This window comes from Rattus rattus, chromosome 8, assembly GCF_011064425.1.
Source record: "Rattus rattus isolate New Zealand chromosome 8, Rrattus_CSIRO_v1, whole genome shotgun sequence".
Taxonomy (NCBI): Eukaryota; Metazoa; Chordata; class Mammalia; order Rodentia; family Muridae; genus Rattus; species Rattus rattus.
In genome coordinates this window covers 71,739,987-71,759,054 of record NC_046161.1, presented here as the reverse complement: position 1 = coordinate 71,759,054, position 19,068 = coordinate 71,739,987, and the positions used below count along the sequence as shown (strand labels likewise).

Genomic DNA, 19,068 nt, shown 5'->3' with positions numbered 1-19,068 from the left:
GGTTCCTGCCATTGTGAACTGTGCCTTGAAACATTACTAACAGACATTTACTTCCTTAGGCTGCTTCTATCACATATTTTTGCACAACAATCAATAAAAGCGACAAAGAAAAGATGTTTAAACAAGGATCTAGGACATAACAAGACAGGTGGGAAGCATGAGCCTGGTTTCCATGGTGACTCTACATCATGTCATGTTGACAATCAAGATTAACCATCACAATGACACCACTGTCAGCCTGACACCCAAGCACATCACCTTTGGGCCCTTTTGTCCTCATAGACTCATGGCGGTCATCTCATGGCGTGTCCAAATCCAGAAGTCACCACAGTGTTAAACAATCTCAATATAGCTTTAAAAGTACAAAGTCCGAGCCTCTCAGGCTGGCCTTGAACTCACAGAGATCTGCCTGCCTCTGGTTCCTCAGTGCTCGGATTAAAGACATGGGCTACTATGACCAGCCTGAAGGCGTTCACCCAAGTGTGAGCTCCTGTCATCTAAACACACATTTTATGCTTCTAATTCCCAGTGGCACAGAGTAAGCATTTCCATTCCCAGAGGGAAGAGTCAGGGCATAGCAGAGAATGACGGGAACAGAACAAGACTGGAGTCCAACAGGAAAACCGCCAAGCCCTTCAGTGCATGGCCAGCATCTGGGCTCGAGGTGGAGTCTGAAAGTATTTCATAACCTAACATAGCACATGTGCATCCCAGGGCTGGTGCAAAACAAACTAAAGTTATACAACTAGTATAAAACTTACTTTGCCTAAAAGGTGTAACAGGAATATGGGAGGGGGACAAGGGTAAATCTGTTGAGAAAAATTAAGCCTAATGGTTAGACTTAAGTTGAGGACTCCTCAGCTTCTTTATGTCTGTACCGATGCTTTCAATCACAGAAAACCAGAGGCAGCGATGTACACTAAAGCGTGCTTTAGCCTTCACATTTCCTCTCTTGTTGTCGTTGTTTTGAGACAGAGAAGCCTTACTTGGTAGCCCAGTATGACCTGGAATTGGGATTTCTGAAGTATATTACTGTCTGCTGCTTTCCACCTTCACAATTTAAACAGTGATAACATCAAGGAAAACTTGAAAAGATAAATAACTTACACGTAAAGAAAGGAAGCCAAGGAGCTAGAGGTGTGGCTTCCTAGAGTAGAGCACTTGCCTAGCACACTGGAAGCTCTGAGCTAAGTCTCTCGAACCCCGTAGAACTGGGTGTGATGGCGCATGCACCATTCCTAGCACTTGGACTGTAGAAGGCACAAGGCTAGAAGTTCAGGGTCATACTCAGCTAGCTACACAGTCAGTTCAAGGCCATAATAGGAGAAAAGAGGAAAAACACAAAAGTCGAATATATGTACTCACATTTATGAAGCCCAACTGACCCTTGTACATAGGTGCTTATGTAGGTTTCCATTTATTGGGCTGGACTGTGAGGTTTCATGTTTAGGCTGGATATAAAGGTAATGAACCAATTTGTTTAGTAAAAGAAAATTCAAAGCAGTGTTCAAGCCATGTCATCAGCGTTGCTCCTTGCTCAGGTCCACAGTGAAGGAAGTGGGGAGAGCGGAGAAGGGCATTCAGATGGGAGACTGCGGGACACGAGACGTGGATCCATCAAGGAGCTCAGAGCCATTAGAGGGGCATCTCCAGCTTGAGGGTGAGACTCAGGAGACAGAAGGCTTCATTTGTTAAACCAAACCCAATTGAACGACAGTGCCTAAGCGGGGAGTAGTGATGAATGGCTGGCTCCCTGTTCCTCAGGTAGGACTGCCTAGCAAAGTACCGCCCAGCCACCCATGGTCAGCACTGAGAAACTGATACAAATGTGTGTGTGCAGGGGGTGGCCCTGTCTCAAGCAGGTGGCAGAAGTTGGAAGTATCATACTGGTGTTGTGTGCATGAAAGATACAGGTCTGAAGGGATCATGGGGCATGTCTAAGTTTCAGAGAGCTCCTGAGGCCACACACTAAGTGGCTAGGTGTGCAACCCTGTTAAGAGGCTCCCCTGGGAGGCTACTGAATGAAGCCATGAAGGGAAAGCCTAAGTTGCAATGGAGACCTCAGGGCACTGAACCATGGGATATGCTCAGGAGAGAGCTGCAGGCACAGACAGAGTGGAATCCGCCCTAGGGAGACATCTGAGGAGGTGGAAGGTGCAGGACAGTATACCTAAGTCCCTAGAGCCTGTCTTAATGGCCAGCGACCCATTTTAATTGTTAGTATTTTCTTAGTTGATCTTTCCCAGACCATCCTGCTCTGCCTAGCTCCTGTTGCCCCTGTCATTTCTCTGTGGTACCACCAGCCTGGTCTTTCCATGCCAACAACTAATTAGGGTTCCCAGTAAAGTAATACTGTCCTAATGTCTTCTGGTTTTAATTAAGAGTTTCTTCTGTCCAAGTATTGCAAATGCCACCGTCAACTTTGTCCACTTCTCTGATCAAGCATGAAGAACAGAGCATTCCTGGCTTTGTGATTTTCAGAGTGATTTGTCCCCGAGCCTTTTCAACAGTGGTGGGGGAACCTTGGGCATTTACATCTTTATTAAAGATCATTAATGGTGAAAGTGTAATGGGGCGTGAAAGTGCCGTGAGAAGAATTCAATATGCCAGCAAATGAGAAGATAAAATAATCAACGGGATAAAGTACTGAAAAATTGGAGACCTATTTTGAGCAAAATAAACGCAGCCCTTTTGTCATAAATGCCCAAGTGCACACCTGCTAGCACTCAGCGGGGAGCGGATTTGTCTGCTGAAAATTGGCTCCTCTGAGCTTTTAGGGCTATGGAAAGAAATGAGTGAATGGTTATTTCTTTGTTGCACAAAGGCTTCCTGTGCAGCTAAAACACAAACCTATTAAATATTATATTGTAGAGTATTAATCTGCCTTCTGAGCAAATAATTTGGCAAGCAAATTATTTTTCCAATTATAGAAGAAATAGTTTTTTTGGACGGGATGGAGCTTTTTGTCTCATTTCATATTTATTAATCATATTAACTGTTTCCAATTTTTGAGTATATGGATATGAGATTTCTAGTTTGTGGATCACTATTTCAAATTCTTTTTTTTTTTTTTTTTTTTTGTTTTTTTTTTTTTTTCGGAGCTGGGGACCGAACCCAGGGCCTTGCGATTCCTAGGCAAGCGCTCTACCACTGAGCTAAATTCCAACCCTCAAATTCTTTTTTGGCTATGAATCAGTAGTTTATAATTGAATAGGTCTCTTGAGATACAAAACAGTGCTAGGATCTGTGCATATGGTGTAGAGCAATTAAATAAATCTAATTGTATCTATCACCACATTTAAAAAATGTGCTGAGAACACTGAAACAAAGTTCTTTTAGTTGTCTTAAAATGTGTAATACACAGTTCTGTTTCCCATGCTGTATGTTAGGAGAGGATGGGGAATACTGTGTGAGTTTGTCTACTGGTGCCAGTTGTCCACACAGATGCTCGAAGTGGGTGTGCAGTGACCTACTCTGTCACTCTCTGCCTATTCTGTTTTCTCCAAGGCCAAGGCTGGCATTGTCTTGGATAAGCTGGGAGGCAGCAACCACAGAAATCCTTCTGTCTGTGCCCTCCTCAGAGCAACTGGGGGTATTGTATGTGAGTGCAGAATGCTCGGGCCTCCTGGGTAGGTGCTGGGGTTTCAGGAGCAAGCTACCTTGCCAGCTCCCAGTGGTTTTGAATGTTTGCTAAAACCCTTTCAGGATGTGAGAGCAGTTTTGTTTGTTTGTTTGTTTGTTTTTAATTCTGGGCTTAGCTCAACTGGTTCTTCTATTCTATAAATATTGTCCCTTCTTGTCTATTATAAATTTTTTGTTTACTATGAAACCTTTTACCCAGGTACTTGCTTTTTTCAGTTTCTGTTAGAAAACTTACCACTTTGTGATTAGCTATAGCATTTTGTAGAGTTCTTTACTCAGTTGTAATACAGTTCTCCTGCAGTGGATCTAGAATTTGCATCTTAGTTTTTGGTAGACTCTTAGGCTAGCATTATTTCCTCTGATGTTTTTAAACGTTTTCTGTTACTCTGCCCATGTGTAGAAGAGACTATTTTCCAACCTTCTGGATTAGGTCCTTTTCATGACATACACATACCCCTGAGGCTTCACCCTCCTTCCCTGGCCCTGTTTGCCCTGCTGGTAACTCCTCGTTACCAGTGCTGTCTCGTCTGGAACTCCTTTACTCTTCCTAGCCCTGGTCCTATTCTCTCGAGACATAGTGGGGCTCTTGGGCCTAGACCTTAAAATCCACCACATTCTATTGTTCAAACCAAGTCACAATTCCTTTTTATGGTCCCCTTTCTATTTTCATAGTGCCCACACATATATGTAAATGCATACATTTGTACACACACACACACACACACACACACACACACACACACACACTTAAATCAGTCCACCTGTGTGAGAAAACATGTCTTTGAGTCTAGCTTCCTTCATTTACATGCTGATCTCTACTTCTGTCCACTTTCCTGCAAATGTTTGTCTTTGTAGTAGAATAAAATTCCATTGTGTGTGTGTGTGTGTGTGTGTGTGTGTGTGTGTGTGTGTGTGTGGTGTTTTCAGCAGTAGGGTTCTTCAACCCAACCCTGGTGGGCAACAGAGTTACAGTAGTTTGTATTGTTTTGGAGTCTCTGCGACAGACCTGACCAGCAGCTAGAGGGGAGGGGTAAAAATAAAATAAAAAGTAAAAGTAAAATAAAAAGTAAAATAAAAAGCACCTGGGCTTGTGGCTCTAGGGTGAGTGAGCACAATAATCCCGTGTCGGGTAATTCTAATTAAACACTTATAACTATATATTTTACATGTGTAATATACATGAGACGTGTATAAAATACTAGGGTTTCATATGGGTTTTTTCACACATCCTTGGAGTTAGTTATTCCTTCTCCAACCCCTTCTCTGCCATGTATGTCTAGAGTATTGAAAACTCTCTCTTCCGTTAGAATCCATTTACTGACTGGATAACCTTTCATTGTTTCTATTTGCACTTTTTCATATATCCTCGAGATTAATTCCCTGCACCCCCTGTGATTGGAAGATGTTCTCACGTCCTGCAGACTGTCTCTTTCCCATCGGTGGTGGTGCTCTCTGCTTGTACAGAAGCTTTTGGATGTCATGGACTCTGCTTGTCAGCTCTTGGGGTCATTTGCTGTCCCACTGGGGTCCTTCCAGAAAAACCTGTCAGTGGCTAGGAAGGCTTTTATGTAGGTTTTCCTCTGCCATTTTTAAAGTTTCAGGTCTTACATTAAGGTCTTTGATCCATTTTGGACTGGTGTTTTTGTTTGTTGCTTGTTTGTTTATTTTGTTTTGTTTTGGGGGTAGGATGGGAGAGATGGACCCTGTCTCCCATTTCTATCGATGGAAACCATGTTACACCACCCTCCTTAAAGAGGCCGGCTTTCCTTCAATATATGTTTGACACCGTTGTCCAGCGTTAGGTGTCTGGCTGCAGCTGGGGGCTTCCTTCTGTTTCTTGACTTAGTGTCAAAACATACACATTTTGTTCCCATAGCTCTAGTACACTTTGGTATCGGGTGTGCGATACTTGATTACCTCTTCCCTTTCATGGATAATGTATGCTTTCAGGTAAATTCTAGAAGGTTTTCCCTCAGTTCTGGAAGAATCTCATTGGAGTTTTGTTAAGGATTGGGATGTAGCTGCAGATCACTCTTGCTAACATAGCCGTTCTCACAGTATGAACGGCCTCTCCGTGAGTGTGGAGGGCTCTGTTCTGAGGTGGTTGTTTTCTTCAGTGTCTCAGAGTTCTCAGTTGTAGAGAAGGTATCTTTTACCTCCTTTGCTAGACTTTGTTTTCTTTTGAAGCTAATGATATTGTTTGTCTCCTAATTTCTTCCTCTTCATTATTGGTTTACAGAAAAGGCTGCTGGGCTTCGTGTGCTGATTTTGAATCCCAGCATTTTCTGAAGCTGTCTAGGGTTTTCTGGTGGAGTATTGGGGGTTTTCCATGTCATCTACACGCAGGGAAGCACTCAGTTTGGCCTTTCCTGTCTCCGTCCCCTTGTTCTCTTGTCTTCTCCGGTGCTCTGTTAGATAAGATTCGGGATAATGGGCACCTGTCTTTTTCCTGATCTTGTAGGAAATGCTTTGGTTTACCCTATCTGTATAAGCGATTGATCAAAAGGCCAGCCTAAATGGTTGAGGACAGGGGAAGGGATTTGATTTATGTTATATAAAACACAAAAAGGTAAATGATTTACGTTAGGGATTAGAAGACCTCCACTGTGGCAATAGGTGTCATTGTAGCTCAGCCCCAGCTGTGCAGAAGCTTGTGGCATTCCTGACACTTGTTCCTCATGAGAACCCATGCCCGTGGTTCTTCTCTACTTTATAGAGGAATTTCGGCATCTTGGGAACGGTGGGTTGATGGTTGGCCGTATAGTAGCATGCAAGGATGCAGGTCTTTCTTGGATGCAGAAAAGAAGTATTAATAGTACCAGAAGGGCAAAAGACCTTGTCAGATGGAGAATGGAAGCAACATTTTGTTTTGTGGAATGAAGGGCTCAGCATCTGCTAAAAACAATAGTGGCTGTAAAAAGCCTGGTACCCCGTAACAACCTAGGGCAATTGGGGTTTCTCTGGATATAATTGCACAGAATGTGGTCTAAGTGGGTCAGTGAGCTGTAATCAAACATGTAGATGTGAAGAATAGTGTAACAGTGTGTTCTGTCACATGATTGCTCAGGGCTCAGGCACCCTGCCAGAGAGCTACACAAGTTGTTCTTCACGTGCCCCGGCTGATCTCAGAGGCAAGGCAGAAGGGCTTATAGCTTATGAAGGGAGCTGAAAATTTATGATGTGATATAGTTTGACTGACAGCCTCCTGAACTGTGTAAGAAAGCAGGCGATTTAGAACATTTGAACCCCACGATTAGATCCACAAGGCTGGTTTGGGAAAGGACTGAGGAGTTCCTGAGGGTTCATTTTGGGATGATGGCATACTGCAGTTTTACTAGTATGCGCCTTCCCATGCTGACTAAAGCAGTGTTTGGGGCAGGCTGTAGGTGAGGATGCTTTCAGCCTGTGGAATGAACCATAGTTTGTTTGCTTGTTATGACCTCTCTTAGATGTGGGGATTTGTAGGCTGTTGTTCTTGTTGTTTACTGCAGACCCGAGTACCTGATTTACTTGATTTCTTGTGTTACATGAGCCCTAGATACATGGAATTGGTGATGGCTCTTGTATTTTTGCTATTATGCCTTTCTTGGAAAACAAAGTAAGCTTTTCATGCTTGAGTAAACACATTGATGTATTATGAGACTGTCAGACTCTTTGAACAATTGGCATCGGCTCAGTTATTCAAATATGTGACTCTTTTCAATGGCTTTTGTGTTTGCTAATGCTTTAGTACAGCTAGTATAAAGAGATTGCCGTCCCTTAAAATAAATCTCAACTGATGGTTAAAGAAATCTCAAGGATTAGCGCCCACTGAACACCTTTTTCATTATCATATACATCCAATTAGTAAAACCGTTTGTGCAGATTCATAGTTCATTTAAATAATCTGTATTTTTTTAACGTTAAAACCAGTAGTCGTGCAGTACTCTTGTCACGTGACCCGAGTGATCTGCTTCCGTCCTACCCAGTGGATTTTAGCATGGCTTTTCACAGAGAACCTGAAACTTTTTCTTCTAGAATTTCGTTTGCATTGTAAACCGTTTTCAAGTTCTATTGCGTTTGCCAATAGTCATTTTTATTATCTGCAGAATACTGAATTATTTAACAGCTGGATAGCCTTATTCACGATGTGCTTCCTGGTTTTAATTTTAACATCATAATGCAAAGATATAGCTGTGCGTTATGCTTGCTTTTGCTGTTTTCAGCTATAGCATGAGGAGAGGTACAAAGAAGTTTATCAATAGGCTTGAAAATATTTTGTCTTTCCTGTGTTACCCACTCGCTTTACAAAAGGCAGTGCCTCTTTGGATCTCTATATAAATATTAATACTTTTCTTCTCTTAGTCAAAAAAGGGGCAAAATAACTACTAAATATTAGCATCTTATAATCAACATTTGGAACATCCTCTCACCTTAGCATCGACTTTCTCTGTAAACTCATTTTCTAGTTTTAAAAATGTAGTTTATGCAATTGTTTCCCAGTTCTAGTCATCCAGGGACCATGACAGTGAAGGACAGGGGCCTCTTGCCTTTCACGTCTCTGCCCCTGGGCTTTTTGAGAACTTTCTGCTCTATGCTGTTTCTATAAGTCCATATGGCCAGTGGTTTGTTTGTTCATTTTTCGGCTGGGTAATGTCCCACTCTGTAGCTCTCTGTAGATGTCCTGTAGTGGAGTTGAAGACTCAGCTCCCAGTTTCTTGCCTTTGTAATACTGACATAAGCTTTATCAATGTCGATGGAATAATATTATTGTGACTGTTATGTATTCCTCCTAGCCAGATCTTACATTTATGGTACGATTTTCTCTTCTTATGATATACATTCCCTGGGATTAACTCATCCCCATTTGCTTGTTTCGCTGTCCCCGTTCCTGTTTCTGATTTATCACTAAACATCTTGAGACGTGCAGATTTCTTCATTGTATTTCCTACCACATCAGGGAATCCTTGAGGTGCATTTTTATTCATATTTTTAAAGTTTCCATCTGGGAGCCTAGATATTTGGCTTCTGTGTAGACTGGTTGTTCGTGGGGCTTGTGGTTCAGGGGCATTTGGAAATCTTGATTTCGTTCTGAGGGTCTCTTTTTGTCTTTCTGAGCTTTGTTGATTCTGTATTCACAGTGCGTCATTGACTTTCAGTTTTGTGTCGGGTCCAGCAGCATTCTGGGTTCCATCTCTGGTTTGTCTTTGCCCCTTTATTTTACTCATGGGAAGGTTAAAAATTCCAGTTAGTTTGCACTATTCCTTAATTGTGCTTTTTAAAAATCTGTCTTATTTTGTGTTACTGTGATGAGAACAATTGAGAGAAACGAGGGCAGGACAGATTTATTTTGGCTTACGGTGTCAGTCCCTCACTGTAGGGAAAAGAGACACATTTAAGGGGAGGTGAGTACAAGGTGGAGCCTGTTCCCTCATTGTGGGCCGGCATTCAGAGAAAGGGAGGCGGAGCCGGGATCTGGGCTACAACTGTCAAGGTACACTTGTCCAGCTAGGTACAGTGCAGACCCAAGCCGTAACACATTCGTGTTGTCCTGACACTGCCCTTGGGAACCAGAAGCCGTGTTGTGCAGTTTCGTGTGTTCGAGCACCATATTATTACATGGGTTATTACTTACAGAGCAGTTTGGTTTTTCTGCCCCACCTCCCCATCATTTTGCCATCCCTTGGGTTTCACCAAACTTCTTCTAAGGGAATATGCCAATTTTATTTACTTCTCTTAGATTCTTTAGTGGGGGCTGCAATAATTTTAAATTTCTAAGTGTTTAAATCAAGTTTTTCTTGATTTGGTAACATACAGCTTCAGTTTGATTCCCCCCACCCCCAGTCTCCATGCTTTAAGTTTTAGCTGATGAAGTTTCCTTTGGGTCTCTGTATTGTTTCACAGTGTGTGTGTGTGTCTGTGTGTGTGCGCGCGCGCGTGAGCGTGTGTACAGTCCTTCATGTGCATGCACACACACTTGGCACCTTGATAGTGTGGGCTTTTTCTTAGGTATCTAGAGAATCTGGACACTGTTAGAGATGCAGGTCCTGGGGTGTGGGTGAGATGAACATGTGTAGACAGTGTGTGTGCTGGGGTGGGCGGTCACCTTTCGTCAGCTCCTCTCTATGATGACTGGTACCTCTGGCTCTGTGCCCATGCCTGGGGTCCTGTTGCCCCAGACAAGAGGGTGAGCTCTCACTGATAGTCTGTAATTGATTTTTTTGTTTTTTTAAAATTAGGATTGCCTTATTCTTGTCCTTAAAGCCCCTGAGTTTTCTGTGAGCTTTTTGTGAAGGATCGAAAACAAGGATTTAGCTGTTTCTTAAACATGAATTTCAATCACTTTTCCTTCATTTAGAGGTACTTGACCTAATTTCTTTATGTCTACTTACAGCACAGCACCGTTTTCTAAAAACTTTATTATTACTTTCCCCGACTTTTGCCGTTAAGACTTTTGTCACATAACAGAATATGTAGATAAATTAAAAAAATTTGTTGCATAATTATCTAGTTCCCCTTTGCTTTGTAGGGTAGTAGTCTTCACATATTTTTATGTTTATGTTCATCGCTGTATAAATTTTAATACATCATTGAGGGGTATAGAAGAAAGACTACATAGTCAGTCTGCCTCCATTATGGGGATGCAGTGCAGACTTTTGATTCTTGGTCAAAATATTTTTTTTACTTACTGTACACAGTGTGACATATTACACCTATAATCAATTGAATTAATTATTATATTGAATAGAAACAATTTTAATTACAATTCTAAAATATATTCTGTTTATATGTTTATTTAATATAATTTTAATATTAGTTTTGATAAGTAGATATGGCAATCTCTCCTCACGAAGTTGCTTGTTCATATTTTAAACATTTTTTTAAGTACTTAGAGATAGATAAGGAATTCACAAAAACTGTATGTCCTGAGAGGTACTTTGTATGTAAAGATTATTTATATTTTATATCTGTATATGAAGATATTTCATATGAGCAGTTCACTACTCAAATCAGGGAACTGACATTGGTACAGCCTTTATTAGTCTTGAAATGTAAACTGAAATATTCTGTTAGCTCGAAGGGCCATGCAAATATGTATGAAATCCATGTAACACCGTTTTCTTTTTCAGCAATTTTTCCAGCTAGTGAAATTACGGAAGCTTGGACTCAGTGATAATGAAATTCAGCGGCTCCCTCCGGAAATAGCAAACTTCATGCAGCTGGTGGAACTCGACGTGTCTCGGAATGGTGAGAAGGCATCCGTCCCTCACGTTTCTGTGTATGGAAATGAGTGCGGTTTATGTCTTTGAGACATGGTCTTACTTTGTAGCTCAGGCTACCCTTGAACTTGCAGTCCTCCTACCTCAGCCCCCTGAGTATGAGGAACCCAGGCTATCTAACCATGCTTGGCTAATAACACTTTGAATAGTTGGCCAGCTTCTCATGTTTACTAACACTGTTTTTGTAACTTTTAAAAGTAGCTTCAGTCCTCACTCCTCAAGTTGGCTGGAGACCACGTGACTTAGCTTGCTCAGCTTAGTCTGGCTTGTGAGACAAGGTCTTAGTATGTAACTCTCTACTCACCGTGAGCCCCGGCTGGCCCTGAACCTGTGGTGGTCCGAGTGGCCCTCCTGAGTACTCGGGGTTTGGGTGACTGTGACCGGCACTGGCTCCTTTTACTGAAACTGGCACGGAAAGCTGCTGGCCAGTGTTCGAATGCTGTGTAGGGAAATCGCGTCCCAGAGAAAGGTTGATCTCGCCAGATTACGGTTTAGAGTGACCTACCCCAGCAGACTGACGTGCCATGAGCTGTCTTCTGCTCTCTTAACCAGGGGCTGATGGCTCTGTCCTCCTACGTTTATGTGGCTGACTTGTGAGTTCACTAGTACACTTTTTTCCACTATTAAACATTGTACAGGGGAGATCCAAGTGCCTCTCATGTTGAAGGAGAGTCTGTGCATCCTTTTCAGTCCCCTGCCCGCCTGCTGCTTACTGCAGAGTGAGGGGAACCGCAGCTCCTGCTGTGGTCCTCTCTAGGGGTGAGATTCGGTCTCACAAGGACCCTTGGGACTCCTCAGGATGGGCCCATACAGCTAGCATTAGCTCTGTGAAGAAGAGCCCTTTCATGTCTCTGACATGACACATCTGTTTTGTTTCGTTTTCTGGAAAAAATAAAAACAACCCGTGAGTTGCAGACACTGCGGTTCCGAGAACATACCTGGAAGCGGATCACTGTTACAGTAGTGAAGAGGAAGATCCCTCCCTTTTTATTTAAACACCGCTTACATGGCTCTCACTTTCCATTCTGTAAGTTGGGAGGTGCCTATCGGCTGTGCTGTTTTATTGACACAGAAACTTTTATCTTTCATGAAAACTATTCCTGACTTTGAAAGTATTGGGGGGAAAAAGTCCTGCTTTAAACTGGCTTATGGGGGCTGGGGATTTAGCTCAGTGGTAGAGCGCTTACCTAGGAAGCGCAAGGCCCTGGGTTCGGTCCCCAGCTCCGAAAAAAAGAACCAAAAAAAAAAAAAAACTGGCTTATGGATCACAGAACAAAAGATAGGCTGGGAGCAGAGTGGACGTTCCAGCAGTTGATACCACTCGGGGTTCATAGCCTCTGTCTTACTCCTTCTTCCTAGGTGCTGTGTCCTTCCCTCTCCACTGGCCCACCCCCTCGGGGCCACCTTGTGGTATTCCCCCAACACGCAACTTTTATGGCCCACATCTGTGTACTTTTCTGCTTCTGTCCCTGATGTGGTATCCATTTATCAGTGACTCCTTGCTAAGGGAAGAGTAGTTCTCCAAGCTTACCCTTTTATACCAACTATCAGGTACAAGCTGCAAGATGGCTACCCTGAGAGGTGAGAGCACGTCACAGAAGTGACTCCTCCCTCCCGGAGGATTTCTGGTCCTGAGCAGACTTTGTCTGCACTGGAGTTGAAAGGGGGACCTGGCCTGTCCGGGAGTGTACCTAGGAAGTGCCTGTGAGGTAGAAATGACTTCCTGTCTTAGCAGTAACCCGAGTTACTAAAACAGTTATAAAGCTGCCTGTTAGTTTTATACAGAAGCAGCAAACAACTGGAAACTGAAATCACAAAGTCTGAGGAAATAAAACGCATCTTTGAAATTGGAATTAGAAAGGAGAAATTAATAGGGGCTGGGAAGTACTGGAAGAAGAAGGAGCAAGCTTCTGTGTTCGCTGTGATGGAAAGCCCCGGAAGGTCCGTAGAGCTGGTTGCTTCCTGGCTCCACAGTTCTCAGGGCAGCACTTGTAGCTAGGAGGGAGCGCTACATGCTTCTTCCATTTGTCATTTCTAACCCCTATGTATTGACACGAAGCTAACCATGCCTGAAGTCCGTGACAGGGCATAACATTTTCTGCCCTGGGGATACTCTGAACCTTAGAAATTTCGAATCCAAGTCATGCCTTTTGTAAGTCTTGGGGCTTTATGAAGGACCCGGCAATTTTTTTTCAAGTTCCCTGAGGCTGTTTAAAAATGCTGTCCCGGAAGAGCCTTGCTTTCATGATCGGGCTTGCTAGAGATGTGGTAATTTGGGGCGGGGAGACAGGTACATGAGATAGGGGCAAGAACCCCCATGCATGTAGGAGGAATGAAGCATGGGGCGTGGGTGGGTAAAGGGAAAAGCCTGGTCAGAGTGACAGAGCAGAACAAGGCCACTACTTTATACAGGGACAGGGTTGTAGGCCATTTCCACATGGGCAGGCCTCAATGTGCTTCCTCTCCCTTTTCCTTTTATTTACAGTTATTTTTTTTGGCAGATAAAATGGCATCAATATGATTTCCAAGGCAACCGAGTAGGTAAATAAAGGTCACAAAGCCTGTTAGAGGCGGTGTGAGAACCTACTCTGTACACTTTTGGGCACTGAGGGTCTGGGGCTGCTGTCTGAGGTCTGTCTAGTCTCTGCTTTTCTCTTGCACTAATTGGAGCTGCCTGCTGCAGACAGAAGCTGATTGTCTTTAATTCCCTGCCCACCAGGGCTGGCCGCTTCTTGAGGGCTTTCAATGGAATGATAGTTCCTGTGTTTCTAAAAAGCAGTGCTTTGACCATGAAGGAAGAAGACAAGGTGTGGGTGCCAGGCTACACAGCTATTGGATTACTGAGTGTTGAACTTGAACATGCAGTGACAACCTGACAGTTTTGTTAAATTGAAGATTCTGGGGTAGTGGGTCTGAAGTGGCCTCGAGACTTGTGCCTTGGTTCCCAAGGGCTTTTAACCCTGCCATGAGCTGCTAACCCTGCCAGGGGCTGCTTACTCACCCCCCCCCAGGGGCTGCTAACCCTGCCAGGGGCTGCTCACCACCCCCAGGGGCTGCTAACCCTGCCAGTCTACTAAACAGACAGTAGCAATATTTTAGAAGTCCGCACTCAGACTTACTATAGACTTCCTTTAGGAGTCTTACATGATTGTGAGCCTAACTTCTCTGTGCCTCAGACAGTCCTGCACCTCTGCTTGTAAGATGGGTAAAAAGATATTCCTGGCTCAGAAAAATATGCTAGAGTTGACTTAAGTTCACATTCACTTGGATTCTCTTTCCTTGCTTAAATGAAAGATAAGAGAGAAGTTTTGTGTTTCTTTCTAAGAAAGTGTAGATTTTTTTCAAAGCATTATGAGGTGAGGGCGATGCTTATGGCAATGCTAGGCTGTGAGGCTGGTCACCCTCCTTTTGGTGGGGATATGGAGTAGAGGCTACTCCCAGAATTACTGCCAAGGACCTTGGGCCAGAGTCCTGGCTCTGTCTTCAGTGCCAGAACTGCTTTGGATTGGCTCTTGAGTCTGCTGGGCTGTGATGGGATGGAATGAGGCCTTACTTCTTGTCTGAAACACGTGAGCACCAAGTTTCATGTCAGATAGGAAGGGACCAGAATATATCAAGAGAAAAAGATACTACATGTTTTCCTTGAACATGGATTAAAGGGTGGGTGGACTATAGTATATGGAGTTGATATCTGGGTATGGGATTAAAATCTTATATAAAACTGTACAGACTTATTTCATACAGTTCAAGTGTAAGGCAATTTCTATAGTTCAGTGCCTGTAGTTTGATGCTGGAACTTAATGTCTGTTTCCTGTGCCCACCTGTTCTTGGGTGTCCTAGGGAGATGGCCCCTGGTCATATAATTGACCCATTATATTATCTGATATCCAAGGATCCGGGGCAGACTTTCCTAATGCATCATGCATCAGCCCCAGTGTTAGTAGATTGAGTTTTGTAGTTGACACTGTAATTTGGCTTCAGCCATTGCATTTCATTCCCCTTTTAATTTAGTTTTTCCCCAAAGTATGAGGCCTAGACTGCTGGCCTTGCTAGAGGTTGTTATTGGTAGAAGTGAAAACCTCTGACACTTACTATTGAATCACAGTGACACACTATCCGTTTTCCAGTTTTATCCATGAGTTGCTATGTGTAAGACCTTATAACACTATATCCTATTTAATATTCATTTCTGACGGTGAAAGTGGCTTTGTTTTTGTAATCTAAAGCACTATGCTCTTTTGGGAAATAATTATTGAGATTAAAAGGGCAATTTAAAAGAATACTAAAGAGCACAGGAGGGTTGCAGTGGAAGCCGAGGATGGCCAGCGGGCAGATGCTGGTTAGTATTGCATACTGAGCCAAAGAGGCTCGGCCTGCTTCTCTCATAAGGAAAATCCTGCTTTGTGACTGGAAGTTAGCAAACCTGAGTTAACCAGAACTTAGCCGTAGGGTCTTTTCAGTATTACGTAATGACACCATGGCTGCCCTCCCTGCACCAGAGCCAGTCTTCTCATCTGTTCTGGGGCTTGGACCTCACTTCAATGCTTAGGGAAGTTCCTTCCGTCCAAGCAGGGGGTGCCGGGCAGTGCCTGTGGTTTGCAGCTTTTGGCTTCCTTGGTGTAACTTATTACCAGGCTGGAGACCTGCTGAAGTGATCTTGTGCCTGCGTTGGAGTCTGTCCTGAGAAAAGATCTCTCTGGCAGCACAAGTCTACAAGTCTAAAGTGTCTGTCTGTCTGTCCTTCTCCTCAGTTGCACACTGTTCTCATTTGTTTTATTTGTGATTAAGTACATGCATCCACACCAGAAGTGCTGCACGAGTCAGTTTTTACCCACACACACTTGCTACAGACTGTACTGAAGCCATTGCTCTTTTCTCTCTGGCTGTCGGACTTAGGCCCAAGATAAACACTGTGCTTAGCACATTGCATGGTGGCTGGACCAGGAGAGTTTCCTTGTCATGGCTACCAGTGACCATAAGAGATATCGGCAAAAGGAAACACACAGCTAGACTTGCTTTTCATGAAGGGCGGCTAGACAGCACTCAGCCTAGAGCCTGTCCTTTGAGTTACAGAAATGTCTGCTTCCTCTCATGTGCCTTTTCTGCCTCGGTATGTACCTTCCTGTGAGTTAATACAGAAAAGTAGGGTTGCTTTCTACTTGCAAGAAGCAAAGTGCTTAGTCACTGTGAGGAGACACCACGATCAAGACAACTTATAAAAGCTCAGGTGACAGCAAATGCTGGCGAGGATGCGGAGAAAGAGGAACACTCCTCCATTGTTGGTGGGGTTGCAGACTGGTACAACCATTCTGGAAATCAGTCTGGAGGTTCCTCAGAAAATTGGACATTGAACTGCCTGAGGATCCAGCTATACCTCTATTGGGCATATACCCAAAAGATGCCCCAACATATAAAAAAGACACGTGCTCCACTATGTTCATCGCAGCCTTATTTATAATAGCCAGAAGCTGGAAAGAACCCAGATGCCCTTCAACCGAGGAATGGATACAGAAAATGTGGTACATCTACACAATGGAATATTACTCAGCTATCAAAAACAATGACTTTATGAAATTCGTAGGCAAATGGTTGGAACTGGAAAATATCATCCTGAGTGAGGTAACCCAATCACAGAAAGACATACATGGTATGCACTCACTGATAAGTGGCTATTAGCCCAAATGCTTGAATTACCCTAAATGCCTAGAACAAATGAAACTCAAGACGGATGATCAAAATGTGAATGCTTCACTCCTTCTTTAAAAGGGGAACAAGAATACCCTTGGCAGGGAAGAGAGAGGCAAAGATTAAAACAGAGACTGAAGGAACACCCATTCAGAGCCTGCCCCACATGTGGCCCATACATATACAGCCACCCAATTAGACAAGATGGATGAAGCAAAGAAGTGCAGACCGACAGGAGCCGGATGTAGATCGATCCTGAGAGACACAGCCAGAATACAGCAAATACAGAGGCGAATGCCAGCAGCAAACCACTGAACTGAGAACGGGACCCCGTTGAAGGAATCAGAGAAAGAACTGGAAGAGCTTGAAGGGGCTTGAGACCCACATGCACAACAATGCCAAGCAACCAGAGCTTCCAGGACTAAAGCCACTACCTAAAGACTATATGGACTGACCCTGGACTCTGACCTCATAGGTAGCAATGAATATCCTAGTAAGAGCACCAGTGGAAGGGGAAGCCCTGGGTCCTGCTAAGACTGAACCCCAGTGAACTAGACTGTCGGGGGAGGTCGGCAATGGGGGAGGTGGGGAGGGAACACCCATAAGGAAGGGGGAGGAAGGATGTTTGCCGAAACCGGAAAGGGAATAACACTAAATGTATATAAGAAATACTCAAGTTAATAATAATAAAAAAAAAAAAAAAAGCTCAAACTGTGTTACAGAGCAATAGTGACGAAAAATTGTGTGATATTGGTACAGAGATAGGCAGGTGATCAATGGAATAGAATTGAAGACCCAGAAATGAACCCACACATCTATGGTCATTTGATCTTTGACAAAGGAGTTAAATCATCCAGTGGGGGGGGGGAGATAGCCTTTTCAACAAATGGTGCTGGTTCAACTGGAGGTCAGCACGTAGAAGAATGTAAATTCACCCATTCTTATCTCCTTGTACAAAGCTCAAGTCCAAGTGGATCAAGGCCTCCACCTAAAACCAGATACACTCAAACTAGTAGAAGAGAAAGTGGGAAGAGCCTCAAATGCATGGGTACAGGAAACATTTCCTGAACAGAACACCAACGCTCATTCTCTAAGATCAAGAATCAACAGATGGGACCGCATGAAATTGCAAAGCTTCTGTAAGCCAAAGGACACTATCATTAGGACAAAATGGCAGCTAACAGATTGGGAAAAGATCTTTACCAATCTTATATCTGATAGAGGGCTAATATCTAATATATACAAAGAACTTAAGAAGTTAGACTCCAGAGAATCAAATAACCCTATTAAAAAATGGGATACAGAGCTAAACAAAGAATTCTCAACTGAGGAATATTGAATGGCTGAGAAGCACCTAAAGAAATGTTCAACATCCTTAGTCATCAGGGAAATGCAAATCAAAATAACCCTGAGATTCCACCTCATACCAGTCAGAATGACTAAGATAAAAAACTCAGGTGACAGCAGATGCTGGTGAGGATGTGGAGAAAGAGGAAGACTCCTCCATTGTTGGTGGGATTGCAAGCTGGAATCTGCATTCAGTCTGGAGGTTCCTCATAAAATTGGACATTGAACTACCTGAGGAACCAGCTATACCACTCCTGGGCATATACCCAAAAGATGCTCCAAAAATATAACAAGGACACATGCTCCACTATGCTCATAGCAGCCTGATTTATAATAGCCAGAAGCTGGAAAGAACCCAAATGTCCTACAACAGAGGAATGGATACAGAAAATTGTACATCTACACAATTGAGCTACTAAAAGCAGTGACTACATGAAATTCTTAGGCAATTGGATGGAGTTAGAAATATCATCCTGAGTGAGGTAACCCAGTCACAAAAGGACACACATGGTATGCACTCACTGATAAGTGGATATTAGTCCAACTGCTTGGATTCCCCAAGATACAATTCACAGATCATGTGAAGCTCAAGAAGAAGGAAGACCAAAGCATGGATGCTTCATTCCTTCTTAGAAAGGGGAACAAAATATTCAGGGAGGAAATAGGGAGACTCAAGGGTGGAGTAGAAACTGAAGGAATGACCATTCAGACTGTCCCATCTGGGGATCCATCCGATATACAGACACCAAACCCAGACAATATTGCTGATGCCAAGAAGTGCATGCTGACAGGAGCCTGATATAGCTGTCTCCTGAGAGGCTCTGCCAGAGTCTGACAAATACAGAGAAAGATGCTCTCAGTCAACCATTGGACTGAGAACAGGGTCCATTGAGGAGGAATTAGAGAAGGGACCGAAGGAACTGAAGGGGTTTGCAACCCTATAGGAAGAACAACAATGTCAACCAACCAGACCCCACCAGAGCTCCCAGGGACTAAACCACCAACCAATGAGTACACTTGGAGGGACCCATGGCACCATCAGCTATGTAGCAGAGGATGGCCTTGTCAGGCATCAGTGTGAGTAGAGGTCCTAGGTCCTGTGAAGGCTCGATGCCCCAGTAGGGGAATGCCAGGG

The 19,068-nt window shown here is 43.5% G+C and overlaps 1 protein-coding gene across 1 annotated transcript in view; it reads left to right on the top strand.

Annotated features, from left to right (window-relative positions):
• Lrrc1 (leucine rich repeat containing 1) overlaps window positions 1-19,068 on the top strand; it is a 118,338-nt gene that overhangs the window by 31,247 nt on the left and 68,023 nt on the right. The window contains exon 2 of the mRNA XM_032909372.1: window positions 10,752-10,869. Within this exon, the coding sequence (XP_032765263.1) occupies window positions 10,752-10,869 (118 nt within the window). The remainder of the gene's footprint in view (window positions 1-10,751; window positions 10,870-19,068) is intronic.